Source organism: Cherax quadricarinatus, chromosome 3 (assembly GCF_038502225.1).
Source record: "Cherax quadricarinatus isolate ZL_2023a chromosome 3, ASM3850222v1, whole genome shotgun sequence".
Classification (NCBI taxonomy): Eukaryota; Metazoa; Arthropoda; class Malacostraca; order Decapoda; family Parastacidae; genus Cherax; species Cherax quadricarinatus.
Window position 1 is genome coordinate 7,846,433 of NC_091294.1, and position 15,229 is coordinate 7,861,661.

The following is a 15,229-nucleotide window of genomic DNA, read 5'->3' on the forward strand; positions in this document are numbered from 1 at the left end:
ACCCTCTTATAGCCATAAACTTCTGCCCCACATTCTAACACTGAATTTTTTAAAACTATTCCAACCCTCGTACTTGCACTAGCCCACCTTTCTGCCAGTAGTTGCTTATATCTCATCCTAACTTCTTCCTCCCTTAGTTTATACACTTTCACCTCTCTCTCACTTGTTTTTGCCATTTTCCTTTTGTCCCATCTACCTCTTACTCTAACTGCAGCTACAAATAAATAATGATCCGATATTTCAGTTGCCCCTCTATAAACATGTGCATCCTGCAGCCTACCCATCAACCTTTTATCCACCAGTACATAATCTAACAAACTACTTTCTTTACATGCTATATCATACCTTGTATACTTATTTATCCTCTTTTTCATGCAATATATATTACTTATTATCAAATCTCTCATCACATAGCTCAATTAAAGGCTCCCCATTTTCATTTACCCCTGGCACCTCAAATTTACCTACTACTCCCTCCATAACATTTTTACCCACTTTAGCATTGAAATCCCCAACCACAAGTACTCTCACACTTGGTTCAAAACTCCCCATGCACTCACTCAAAATCTCTCTCTCTCTGCTCTACACTTCTCTTCTCCATTTGCATAAATGCTTACTGTAACCCGCTTTTCACATCCAACCCTTATTTTACTCCACATAATCCTTGAATTTATATACCCTCTTTTGCTGCCATAACTGTTGTCCAGAGGGCTGAGGAAGGGTTGTTGAGGTGGTTCGGACATGTAGAGAGAATGGAGCGAAACAGAATGACTTCAAGAGTGTATCAGTCTGTAGTGGAAGGAAGGCGGGGTAGGGGTCGGCCTAGGAAGGGTTGGAGGGAGGGGGTAAAGGAGGTTTTGTGTGCGAGGGGCTTGGACTTCCAGCAGGCATGCGTGAGCGTGTTTGATAGGAGTGAATGGAGACAAATGGTTTTTAATACTTGACGTGCTGTTGGAGTGTGAGCAAAGTAACATTTATGAAGGGATTCAGGGAAACCGGCAGGCCGGACTTGAGTCCTGGAGATGGGAAGTACAGTGCCTGCACTCTGAAGGAGGGGTGTTAATGTTGCAGTTTAAAAACTGTAGTGTAAAGCACCCTTCTGGCAAGACAGTGATGGAGTGAATGATGGTGAAGGTTTTTCTTTTTCGGGCCACCCTGCCTTGGTGGGAATCGGCCAGTGTGATAATAATAATAAAAAAAAACTTATTCTTCAACATTATTGCTACTGCTTCTTTAGCTCCAACTCTGTTTGAAACCCCTGACCTAATCCCATTTATTTCTCCCCACTGAAACTCTCCCACCTCCTTCAGCTTTGTTTCACTTAAAGCCAGGACATCCAGCTTCTTTTCATTCATAACATACACAATCATCTTTTTCTAATCATTCGCACAACATCCATGCAGTCAAACATTCCACTTTGACAGTTTTCTTCTTTTTCTTTTTAGTAAGCTATACAGGAAAAGGGGTTACTAGCCCATTGTTTCCGGCATTTTAGTTGACTTTTACAACACGCATGGTTTACGAAGGAAGGATTCTTATTCCACTTCCCCATGGTTATAAAAGGAAAAGCAATAAGAACAAGAACTATTAGGTTAAAATCAAAGAAAACTCAGATGGTTGTGTATACATAAATGTGTACATGTATGTGTAGTGTGACCTAAGTGTAAGTAGAAGTAGCAAGACATACCTGAAATCTTGCATGTTTATGAGACAGAAAAAAGACACCAGCAATCCTACCATCATGTAAAATAATTACAGGCTTTTGTTTTACACTCACTTGGCAGGATGGTAGTACCTCCCTGGGTGATTGCTGTCTACCAACCTACTACTGTATTTTGGGATATGTTAATTTTAAATACATTAGCCTAGTACAGTGGATCTTCTAGGCATCACAGGCCAATTGCGTCAGATTTGGAGGCAGGAAAATTAAAAGTTGATCTACGCTTGGAGCACTAGCAGTAAGAATGTAGATCTACGTTTGGTCAGTTAAGGGGTTAAAAAGTGAAACTTTTGTTTTTCTTTTTTTGATCACCCTACTTTGGTGGGATATGGCTGGTTTGTTGAAAGATGATGATGATTTGTTACTTACCTTCAAGTTGGGCTCTTGATACTTAATATCCTGAAATTATTGGAAAGGGTGGCTGTGACCCTATTGGGCTGAAGTTGAAGATTGGGGAACTTGTGCTGTTGAAGGCAGTGGATATTGTGATGTTGATGCAGCTTCACCAGTGGATTGTTGCAGTCGAGTCTTTAGGTATTCTTTCATATGCCACTGGTTTGTTTTAACCTGCAGTTCTTTGTGCACTAGATGAGAAGATCTACCTGCCTGCTCCAGAACATGCTTTACAGCAGTGCTTCAAAAGGAGTTATGGTCCTTCTTAAGAAACAAACTCTGCAAGTTTACCAACAGTCAGACTGAAATGCTGTCATAAGTTTCATTCTCCTGTTTGTGGGTTATTTGTATAATGTTCCAGTCACTGTATTGTGCCTTTTTATTCTTTTAGGTAGAACATAGATAGGAGTGCTTCACTATTTGGCCCAGCTTTTAATGCTGGCTCACAGTCTGGATATGTTATCTTTTTCTTGTTTTTCTTCAAGAAATCAACCACATAAACCATGCAAAGTAAGTCATTCTTGTCACACCATTGGGTCTGCAAATGGCCTTTACCTACTGTCAGTTGAGAGATACAAACTACAATGTATGTGTGTGTAGCTCATGTTTGATCTTGATCACCTATCTTGCATCTGAAGTAGTGCTTGCATACAATCTTATCATAATTTGTTATGTTTTTGTTGATCATACATGTATATATTAGCAGTTCAGAGGGATATGTTGTGTATCTTTATACGTATGTGCTTCTAAACTGTTGTGTTCTGAGCACCTCTGCAAAAACAGTGATTATGTGTGAGTGAGGTGAAAGTGTTGAATGATGATGAAAGTATTTTCTTTTTGGGTCACCCTGCCTCGGTGGGAGACGGCCAACTTGTTGAAAAAAAAAAATGTATATAGCAAAAGCTGTCTGCGCTGTTCAAACATCCTCGTCTGTTCATGTTACTCTGAAACATTGTTTTCATATAATAGAGCAAAAGAACTTGAATGTAAATATGAATATGTGTATGTGGCAGAGAAATTCAGCTTGTGCAAAATAAACATCAATGTACATAAGGAATAGTAACCTTCTGTAAATATGTCTGAATACTGGGACAGCCAGAGGATAACTGGTAATCTTCAAGTCTACCTAACAAGCAGACATAATGTGTAGGGTTCATATTTGTGCACGTAATCCAACAGCCACAAGGGTTTCCTCAGAAGTGTGTTTAAGCTAATACATGTAATGTAGATGCCCATATGTAACCAATAACTTATGTGATGGGTTAATTCTGACTTAAGATTCAGTTTCAGCATTCTTAAAATAACCTAACAAGCTTCAATATGTAGAAATAGCAACTTTTTTGTTCAGTGAATTTCTATATAGATAGAATTTTTATTACTTCCAGCAAAGAAAATGTAAAAGATAGAGCATATTAGAGCAATAAATCTGGTAGATAGTGGACAGCATTAATCAGACTTTCTTTCAGGTCCACCCTCTAGGAGAACCAGTATTCAGAAGCATAAGAAACATTAAAACAATAACTTAAAAGAATCAGGTACTCATTTTTTGGGGATTTCTTTCACTGTTGTCTCGTTAGAAATATCAAGAGACTTTTCTCTAAAATTCGTTTCAGTGAAGGGTGGTGAAAAATGGTCATTGTGAATTTCTATGTTTTGTGGAAATCTGGTGATAAACTATTGCATATTTTCTCTTATTTTATAGGAAATCGATTTCGTGAAATTTATGGAAGATCCAGAGAATCCACTGAGTGGCTCTCCACCTCCGCCACCTTCACCAAGGGAGGAGTGGGCATCAGTGCAGGGAGGAAACTTAATTCACCACTTAACAGAAGCCACTTTTGACACATTTATCAATAACAAAGAGGCTCTTGTTATGTTCTATGCACCATGTAAGTTAAAAACAGTTTTGGAATAGCAATTGAGTTATAAGGTTAATGCTGTTCTCTACATTGCTAGATTATTGCATATTATATCTTTTTACTTATTGACTGTAGTATCACATTTGTGTGATACTACACTTCATTTAAAAAATGTTTGATGGACAGACACTTCCCTGAGCCTCTGCCTGCTACAAGTATGGAGAACTATGCTCAAAATAAGTGTCACTTATGTAGTCATAACAAGATGGCTCATTCAGCACAAAGATGTGTTTCTGGTGTGATGATTGTATAGTAGCAATGTGCATCACATACCTAAACATATCTACAACATGACTGACAATTGTAAATATTGTAAAACAAAGAAAATAATGAACAGCTACAAATAATTTCATTTTATGTGATAGACATTATAAACAATTTGGGGCTTCATGTAAATTTTACTGCTTGTACAACTGTACTTCAGGGGCCTAATCTTCAAAACTGTAGAAAGATAAAATCTTCAAATATTTTTTTTATTATTTTTGTGAATGGTTAACATGTACTGTGATAAACTAAAATATTTTTTGCAAGAAAAGAAAATGAACACAGGTCAGCAAAATGCCAACCAGTAATAGTTTAAAGGTTAAAAGTAGACCTATCATAAACTTAGTGAATGTAACTTAATTCAAAGTCCATGTTCATTCAGAAGATACTTGATAATGTCTTTAACCCTTTCAGGGTCCAGAGGCCAAATTTCAAAGTGTGCACCAGGGTCCATGAATTTAAAAAAAAAAATTTTTGTTATTTCTTCTTATGAAATGGTAGGGAATCTTTTTCTGAAGGCAATAAAACAAAAAGTACGAAATTTGATGGAAAATTGACAAAATTGTGCCATTATGAATTTTGATGTGTCAGCGATATTTACGCATCAGCGATTTTGCCAACTTTGACTCCCGTTTTAGGCCAATTACATTATTCCAGTCAACCAAATTCTTAACTATTTCACTAGTATTACTTCTATTCTATCAATTGAGCATAAGAAATTGCCAAGTCAACTGTTTCAACTACAAAATAAAGTGATCGGAAATTGATAATTTGGCCAATTTAACGCAAAGTTCAAAATACAGTGGACCCCCGCTTAACGATCACCTCCAAATGCGACCAATTATGTAAGTGTATTTATGTAAGTGCGTTTGTACGTGTATGTTTGGGGGTCTGAAATGGACTAATCTACTTCACAATATTCCTTATGGGAAAAAATTCGGTCAGTACTGGCACCTGAACATACTACTGGAATGAAAAAAGTTCGTTAACCGGGGGTCCACTGTATTCCAATTTCAAAATAGGGTCCAGAATAAACAATGCAGGCATTCCTGGCACTAAACTAACATTTCTTCTGTTCAATAGTTACATTTTCAGGCTTTACAAATGAATTCAATTTTGATTTTTATTCACATAATGAATTTTTATTCAAACCAAAAAGTAGAAGATTTACTGTTATGCAATATTGTAATAATTGTATAAACAATATCACCACATATGTGAATGTATATTAGACCCACCAGCTGGTATGTATTAGACGTGAGGTTATTTGTTTACTCTTGAACATCGGCAAAAATTAACATTTCTTCTACTTTGAGCTTAGTTTCAAGCCATTTCCACTATTAAAACCAATTAAAATCATCTCTATTTCTGTAATATATCTTCCATTCTATCAAATGAGACCAAGAAATCGCAAATACAACTATTAAAAACATACGAAAAAACACTTCAAAGTCAGTTTTAATCAAAAATTTCGGTCTCAGTTTTTTTTTTCTCATGCACTGTGTGCTGCAGGATTTGTTTTATATGATGCACACATACCACATAGATGTATTCTCTCATATCTAGGCCCAAATTTACCACTCACAGCTTATCAGAGTGAGCTGAGCTCGTGGCGTAGATCTACGGTTTGGATCCTCAGCTCAAAGTCGTAGAACTACAGCACAGACCCTGAAAGGGTTAATAATGGTAAATGGAATAATCTGGCTGATCTGCAAGAATAAAAGAGCTCTTCAAACTAAGCTTGTATGTATGTACAGTGTAGATACTATTTACAAAATGTAATGTATTTAACAACAGATACATAAGTTATGTAAGTTCAAATATTTGGGAGTAGACTTGTCAGCAGATAGGTTTATGAAGGATGAGGTTAACCATAGAATTGTTGAAAAAAAAGGTGTATGGTGCACTGAGATACCTGTGGAGACAAAAAACATTATCCATGGAGGCAAAGAAGGGAACGTAAAAGAGTATAGTGGTACCAACACACTTATATGGTTGCGAAGCATGGGTTGTGAATGCTGCAGCAAGAAAGAAGCTGGAGGCAGTGGAGATGTTGTGTCTAAGGGCAATGTGTGGTGTAAATATTATGCAGAGAATTCGTAGTGTGGAAATTAGGAGGAGGTGTGGAGTTACTAAAAGTACAGTGGAACCTCAGTTGTTGAGTTTAATTCATTCCAGATGTCAGTTTAACAACCAAAGCCATTTTTCCCATAAAGAATAATGTAAATAGAATTAATCCATTCCAGATCCTAAATGAAAATATAATAATTTATTAATAATGTACTAACAACTACATAAAACAATGCATAAAATTATACAGCACAGGGAAACTAAAAGTGAATACTAAATGAAAATTTTACTGAAATATTGTATAGTAAATGAAAATTTAACTGCCTTTTTCCTGTTAGAGCAGATCTAATTGCATACTGGAAGCAGGAGGTGAAGGAAATGAGGGGGTATGTTACTGCTTGGAAGGAGAGTCACCTTCTATTAACCCTTTGATTGTTGCAACCTCAAATCTTGAGGTGTCTCCTGATGTCACAAAATATTTGAAAAAAAAAAAAAAAATTCTTATGAAATGATAGAGAATCTTTTCCCGATGGTAATGACACCAAAAGTACGAAATTTGATGGAAAACTTATGGAATTGCGCGCTCGCAAAGTTAGCGACCTTGGCAATATTTACGAATTGGCAATTTCGCCCTTTTTGAGCCCTATTTTCAGCTAATTCCATTGTTCCAGTTGACCAAACTCATAGCTATTTCTTTTGAACTCCATTTGTTTTATCAACTGAGTACAAGAAACTGCCCATTTACCGATTTTAACTTGTTTACAGGTTTATTGGGTCGTTCTTGGTAGCGGAAATGCTTAAGAGTTTATTGGTCGTTCCTGCAGAGCGGGGTTCAATGATAAGGCTTCAGAGGCTTCTTATTTTATTTGCAATGTCATGGGGTACACAGGCAGTGTGTTAAGTGCCCATGGCTCGGGAGAGCCATGCCCGTGAGGGAGAGAGGACTAGTCCTGTTGTCTGAGTGAAGGCTGCTGAGAGAGTGAGGTAGAGGCAGGTGTGGACATACTGAAGTGGTAGGCCTATAGGTGGCAGCATGAGCAAGGCATGAAATATGAACTCAGCTGGCAGACAGCATGGGTTCTCTATACAGACAGTACAGACTGTCTACATTTGCTCGGCCACACACCACCATGGTCGTCCCTGTCCATGACTGCCTATAAAAAAAAACTCGGTCTCTCTCTCTCTCTCGCAGGGCACAGACCACAGACCACAAAATAAAAACATATATATATACATACATGGACATGGAAAAAAAAAAACTTCCTACAGGGAGGGAAGTAAAAAAACAGGTGAGGTGTGCTAAACATCATGGTCTAAAGCAGTGAGCGTCGAGGGGCATCGCTGCACGCCTTCCTGCACCTGGACAGATACTGCAACACAGGAGACATCACTGCGGCTCAGCTGTGACGTAACAGGGTACGGTCTCCTCTGGAACAGTGAAGCAGTCATCGTAGGAGTCACTGCAAGGTTTCACTCAACCTGGGGCACAACCTGTTGGTGCCCCCGAGTGAGGCGTCATCAGTACTTGGCAACTGGGCAGGACTTTCTTCTGGCATGCGACTCAGGAGGACATTTCTCAACTGATACTGTTGCTGGGGCTGTCACTGCTGGCGAGCGTGGAGTCGTGGCAGACTCGGCGAAACATCTGGGAGTTATAACATCATACACCGTACTAGTGTGGGTGGGCTAGCAGTCAAAGTGACATCATCATTGTGCAGGCTGCTCACTGAAGCTTGTGACACGAGGCTGACACAGCACCTGCCGTCAGGGTCTAACTTTGTTTCTCTACATATAACTGCACTCTGAGGGTCTGGAGGTGAAGTGAAACAAATCTCGATGGGAATCGTATCGGGTACGATTCTGCAGGGCATCATGAGTGGTGAACGTAAAAAGTTTTCTGTACAAGAGGCTCAGCCACTCGGGGCTGACTAATATCAGCTGTCAAATGCAGGTCACATCGGGTGACAAGTAACACGAGGTGCTACACAGTGGTCTGGGCGCAGTCTTGTGGTCCCACACATAGCTGGGCTCAAGACCACACAGGACACAAGGAAAGCTGCACACACCCACACTGCACATGTGGTGCTACATGGCTTACTAGAAAATGACGCTTTTCTGTGCAAAAATCGACACTAAGCTATACACGAACATGTGAGAACACTGACTGAGAAGAATTAATTAACACATGACATATATCTTCTCTCAGTCTTCTCAACAATACTGAAATAATTACTAGAACACTCGATGTGACATTATGTGATGTCAGGCGTGACGTCGCAAGGTGACGTCAGCAGACGTCTTGAGGTGACGTCAGGCAGACATTGTGATGACATGAAGTCGGGCAGCATCGTGGGTGACGTTGTGAAGTCGAGCAGCACTGTAGGTGACGTCGTGAAGTCGGGCAGCATCGTGGGTGACGTCATAGGAGTGATGCGGCAGCAGACCACAGCATGTGGCCTGGGACGTCTGGCTTGGTAACCCACATGGCTTGTAGATCCACGTGACATCGTCCACACCCCATGTGGCTTGCTCCACGTGGCTTCGTAATCTACGTGGCATGCTGATCCACGTGGCTTCGTGATCCATGTGGTGGCTTCGAGTGGCCTCGGGCACTCAGATACACAGCTCTGGCAATGAATTCACATGGAAAACAGCAGAAAACACGGCAGAGGGAGTGAGTACATAGTAGTGGAGTGTGGTGGTAGGCGGGTGAGATGTGAGTGAAGCGAGGAACTCGGCCAGTTCCTCTCCCTCATACCCACTTGGAGAAACACCCACACTGGATGCTGAAATCACCACAAACTCACCTCTGACTTGCTGAAATAGCCATGCTGAGCTGAACAACAGCAGAACCATGCACTGAACACGTGACTTGAACAGCGTGGGATGCTGTGGTGTGGAGTCACAGGGATGCCACTTACAATTCTTGAAGAAATTCGGTAAATTTAGGCCAAATCCTGCTTGTACCTGTGTCTGGATGCTGAAACATGCAGACACGACATCAGGATAACTCATCAAGAGATGAATGCTTCTTGTGTATGGTGATGAAGTGAAGACAACTTCATTCCTCTTCCTTCCTTGGGCAACACAACCGCTGCGACCACCGCTGTCACCAATGTTTACCAGATTATTGGTGGTTCTTGCAGAGCAGGGTTCAATGATAAGGCTTCGGAGGCTTCTTACTTTATTTGCAATGTCGTGGGGTACACAGGCAGTGTGTTAAGTGCCCATGGCCCGGGAGGGCCATGCCCAGCGAGGGAGAGAGGAGTAGGCCTTGTTGACTGAGTGAAGGCTGCTGAGAGAGTGAGGTAGAGGCAGGTGTGGGCATACTGAAGTGGTAGGCCTATAGGTGGCAGCACGAGCAAGGCGCGAAATACGAACTCAGCTGGCCGACAGCATGGGCACTCTATGCAGACAGTACAGGCTGTCTACAAACTACCCAATAAAGTGGTCAGAAATTGGCAATTTGGCCAATTTCACGCAAATTAAAAATATGCCATTTTCAAAATAGGGTCCAGAATGAACAATGCAGACATTCCTGGCTCTAAAATAACATTTTCTTTGTTTATCAGTCACTCTCCAGGCCCCTCTTATATTACTCTTGCTTTCTATTTTGAATTTTTATTCAAACAAAAAATAGAAGATTTACTGTTATGCAGACTACTGCAATATTGCAATAATTGTATAAATAATGTCATCCCATTCATGACTGCATATTAGAAGGGCTAGTTGGACATTTATTGGACAATGATGTCATTTGTTTACTCTTGAACATTGGCAAAAATCAAACATCTCCCCTATTTTAAGCTCCATATCAAGGTCCTTTTCATAGTAAAAGCAATCAAAATCACCTCCATTTCTGTAGTATGTTTTCCATTCTATCAAATATGACTACGAAAACGAGAATATAACCATAAAAACTTTACGAAAATACACTTCAAAGTCGGCGTTTTAATCCAAAAACACTGTTCGAGTTTTTTTTTCTCATTATGCACTGCTTGCTGCAGGATTTTTTTATACTGCACACACTGACCACAGACCCATTCTCTCACATGTGGGCCTACCAGCTTTCTCCCGCCTGATTTGAGGCCACTAGAATTTTTGAGTATATGTATGTCAAACACATTGGCTCGTAAGACGTATATATATGGCCGAAACAGTCAAAGGGTTAGTATGTCAGGCAACTGTCCCTTTGACGTTGTTTCTCTTCTTTGTCTCTTTTCACCACTAACACCTTGTTCTGGCTTACTGGTTCTTTGTCTCACTAAAAACCCATCCGTTGAGGCTTCATTTTAACACTTGTCTAAATTGAGACAGTACACTGTCATTGTACATGTTAGAGAGATGGATGTCTACTGCTTTGTCTGGATGGCATTTTTCAGCAAACTACTGCACTTCATGCCATTTAGCACACATTTCCTTGACATGTGCAGTGGGCACATCATCTCTTGCGTCCTCTTCCTGATGACAGCTCCTCCTTTGCAATCTGTTGCTGCTTCTTTTGAAGATCTAGATGTTCTTCTGTGGCGAGTTCAGTTCTGTGCTTCTCTACCAACTCCTCCACATCATCTTCAGTCACCTCTTGGCCCAGGGTCTTTCCCAGGGACAGTATCCCCTACCGACTCAGGCTCTTCTTCAAATCCTTCAAAATCCCTGGTTGCCACAAAGTCAGCCCTCAGTTTCTCCCATGCTGATTGCATGGTCCTGCAGGACACATATCCCCAGGCTTTATCTATAAGCCTCAAGTAGGTGAGGATATTGAAATGGTCCTTCCAGAATTTGTTTCTGAAGTGATTTTAAAGCATCTTTCAAAAAGTGCTTTGGTGAAGAGTTTCTTGAAGTTAGAAATGACCTGCTGCTCCATGAGCTGAATGTGAGGAGTTGTGTTAGGAGGCAAGAACTTCACAGTTATAAAACTGAACTCCTCCAGCAACTCATTTTTCAAGCTTGGAGGGTGAGCAGGAGCATTATCCATAAGTAAAAGATCCCTAAGTGGGAGTTTTTTTTAATGAGGTACTTTTTGACAGTGGGAGCAAAGACCTCTTGAACCCACTCAGTAAAAAATTGTCTTGTTACCCAAGCTTTCGTGTTGGCCCTCCATATTACAGCCAAATAGTTCATCATAACATTCTTCTTAAAAACTAGTGGATTTTTGGAATGATAATCAAGTAAGGGCTTCAATTTCAAGTCCCCCTTGCATTACCACACAATAACAGAGTGAGCCTGTCTTTCATTGGCTTGTGTCCTGGCATTGACTTTTTCTCTTCAATTATATAGGTCCTCTTAGGCATTTTCTTCCAGAAGAGGCCTGTCTCATCACAATTAAATACTTGTTGGGGACAAACCCCTCAGCCTCTACATATTCCTGGAATTCAGTTACATACTTTTCAGCAGCCACTTTGTCAACACTGGCAGCCTCCCCATGCCTAGCCACACTATGAATGCCACTTCTTTTCTTAAAATTATCAAACCAACCCCTACTACCCTTGAAGGATTGAGTTTCAGCACTTGTTCCAGTTTTTTTTTTTTTTTTTTTTTTTTGGTCATCATGCAACTGCCTCTCTTTTTCACAAACAGTGGCCTCTGAAACACTATCACTGTGTAACTGTTTATCCAAATCAACAGGAATGTTTCAGCCTCCTCAACAATTTGTGGACTTTGCTTTGATATCACTTTCACATCTTTTGCAAGGTCATCTGCTTTAATTTTTTCACTTTGGCCCAGTATCATGCTGATGGTAGATGCTGATTTAAAAAAAAGTTTTGCTATATCAACCATGCAGAACCTGTCTTCTCCATGCTTTCTAATAACTTCTTTTTCAAACTCAACAGTGTTTTGTACAACTTTTCTTTTTCCTTTTGTTTATTTTTCTCTGGCCTCATGATGGCTTATCTCACAATAAAAAAAATCAGACCAAAACTACAAAATAAAAAAAGTTCACAAGATGCACAACAAAAGCTCAAGAGATGTTTACAGTACGCAAGTTAGTAGCTATACTGACTCAGACCCACGCTGTCAACTCGCTATCCAGTGCACATTCTGTGAGCATGTGACCTGAGCCACTTTGTCCCATTCATGTTGTCCATCGACAACCAGAGCATGTATGAAAACCAGGCCATTTTGTTCTTTAATTCCTCATTCGAAAACTGATTTGTTCGACAGGTAATGCAATCGACAGCCAAGGTTCCACTGTTATTCAGAGGTATGAAGAGGGGCTGTTGAGGTGGTTTGGTCATTTAGAGAGGATGGAGCAAAATAGGATTACTTGGAGGGTGTATAAATCTGTTGTGGAGGGGAAGAGGGGCAGGGGTCATCTTAAGAAAGGATGGAGAGAGGGGGTAAAAGAGGTTTTGTGTGCAAGGGGCCTGGACATGCAGTAGGCATGTGTGAGTATGTTAGGAGTGAATGGAGACGAATAGTTTTTGGGACCTGACGAGCTGTTGGATTGTGAGCAGATCAATATTTTGTCAGGGGATTCAGGGAAACCAGTTAGCCAGACTTGAGTCCTGGAGGTGGGAAGTACAGTGCCTGCACTTAAGAGGAGGGGGTTTGGGATATTGGCTGTTTAGAGTAACATCTAAACTGTCATATCTGACCACCTCTGCAAAGACAGTGATTGTATGAATGATGGTGAAAGTGTTTCTTTTTTGGGTCACCCTGCCTCGATGGGAGACGGCTGATATGTTGAAAAAAAAATATATATATGAAGCGGAAAAGAATTCTTTCTCTGTAAGCCATTCATGTCATAAGAGGCTACTAAAATGCCAGGAGAAATTAACTAGTAATCCCTTCTCCTGTATACATTACTAAATTTAAAAATAGAAACTACATTTTTCGTTTTAGGCCACCTCTGCCTCAGTGGGATACGACCAGTTTGTTGAAAAAAATATAAGTTGGTTCTGATTTTTATTGTTTCTTTTGCAGGGTGTGGCCACTGTAAGGCCATGAAGGGTGACTATGGTCAAGCAGCAGTTGAGTTGGCTGCTGAAGGTCAGACTGGTGTGCTGGCCACAGTTGATGCCACTGTTGAACGTAGCCTAGCCACACGCTATCAGATCCATGGCTTCCCTACGTTGAAATTCTTTAGACGAGGTCAACTGATAACAGAATATAATAGAAGTCGTAAAGCAGCAGATATTATCGATTTTATGAAGAATCCTCCATTAGATGGTAAAGATGAACTATAGATGAGAGAAGGCTGTAGTTTTTTATGGGAGTGTATGAGAATGCTAAGTATCATTTGTATGCCAAATTTATTATTGTGTAGCTAAAATGTATATGATGATGAGCCTTAGTGAACAAGCCTTACAGAGAGTTTTCCTTAATATTATTTAACTTCATGCAGTAAAAATGAAATAAACTACTCAGTATTTTGAAAATTTATTAATTGAAATTATGACAGATTTCCAGTGAAATCCAAATACAGTTTGTCAAAACTTTTAATATTATATTGTCAGTATTATACTAAATTTAGGCCACGTTGTTACTGTTGTATTGAAAGGAAACAGTGTAAGATTTCATTTTAATTTACTCTTTATAATTTTCTTGAAGGATGGGAGGTGTGTGTGGTTGTATGCATCTTATTTTAATAACTCAAAAAACCAGGGATAAATTTTTGTGATCTGGTTTAGTACAAATTATGAAACAAATACTGACATTTCATGGAATTTTCCATGAGGTTGTATTTAGGAAGGTGAGATATGGTGTACCCAAGACTGAAGAAATTACTTAGTAGTTACAAAGGAGACATTCCAATTCCTTATATTTTAAAGCATATTAGAGATATAAAACTGAAATAAAGTTGTAGTTACGGCAGCTACCATACATTGATAGTTCAGCCATTTTCTTGTTAACATTTTACCAGACAGCTTGAATTCATGAAGTTTCAGTGCAAAACCTTTTTCTAGGCTTCATGCGTAAGTGAAATGAATGTTTGGGATTAAATGCTTCTTACCATAATTGGCAAGATGGTTGCACGTCAGCATTCCACAAGTGCCGTCCCTAGTATGGCCTATAATTTGACTAAGAAATATTTTAACCGAGAAGAATATTTCAGCCAACTACCCATCATTAAATTGAAAAAAAAAATATAATTGTAAAAAAGCAGAAAATGTCCTTCCAAACTATTTGCAAAGATGTGACAAATAACTAAGTAAATATTTACGTCTTACCTTTGAAATATAAATTTATAATTGGCTGTTGACATATGACAGTGTGAGCTTTAATGGTGATACAGAGTTTATGTATTGTTATATACTATAAGATTGCAACTATTAATGTCCCACACAATGATATATTTATGGCTAATGCCTTCTTGGGCTCCTTGGTACCTACTTTTGTCAGCTGATAGAACAAATATGTAATAATAGTACTAATTACTTTCACTAGTTTTCCCCTCATATGTTGTAGTTCAGGGCTTACAATTTTAATATTATTTTAAGTAGATTTTTCCTTGATCACCAGTTAACCATGAGATTTATTACCGGGAAATGTTATATAAATAAATTTGATCAAACTGTGGCACAAACCTTTTGACATGACTTTACAATTATAGCTTCAAATATATATATCTATAACTGAGTTTCATTAACATTCTTCCCAGAATTATTAGTTTTATAAATTATGAATAATGGGTCCAGGAGCTGGGCTCCAACATATCTACAAGGAATTGGTGAAGGGGAAGGGCTGTTGATCTGAGGAATTGGACCACATTTAAATAGCCTCCAACACTTCATCTAGGCAGAAGGAAAAGGGGTCATTATCAACCCTCTTCTAATGCAACCTTCATTGGTAGTGATGTAGTGAACGTGTCAGTCTTCCCAATGATAACTGGATTATTTTACCCTGTGCTAGGTGGCCCTCC

The 15,229-nt window shown here is 39.4% G+C and overlaps 1 protein-coding gene across 1 annotated transcript in view; it reads left to right on the top strand.

The window, feature by feature from the left end:
* The window catches only part of LOC128684104 (protein disulfide-isomerase A5), a gene marked incomplete in the record, with an annotated part of 148,850 nt that extends 133,908 nt beyond the window's left edge, over window positions 1-14,942 (top strand). The window contains 2 exon segments of the mRNA XM_070090096.1: window positions 3,816-4,002; window positions 13,291-14,942. Coding sequence (XP_069946197.1) covers window positions 3,816-4,002; window positions 13,291-13,553 — 450 coding nt within the window.
* Between the last annotated feature and the right edge of the window lie 287 nt (window positions 14,943-15,229).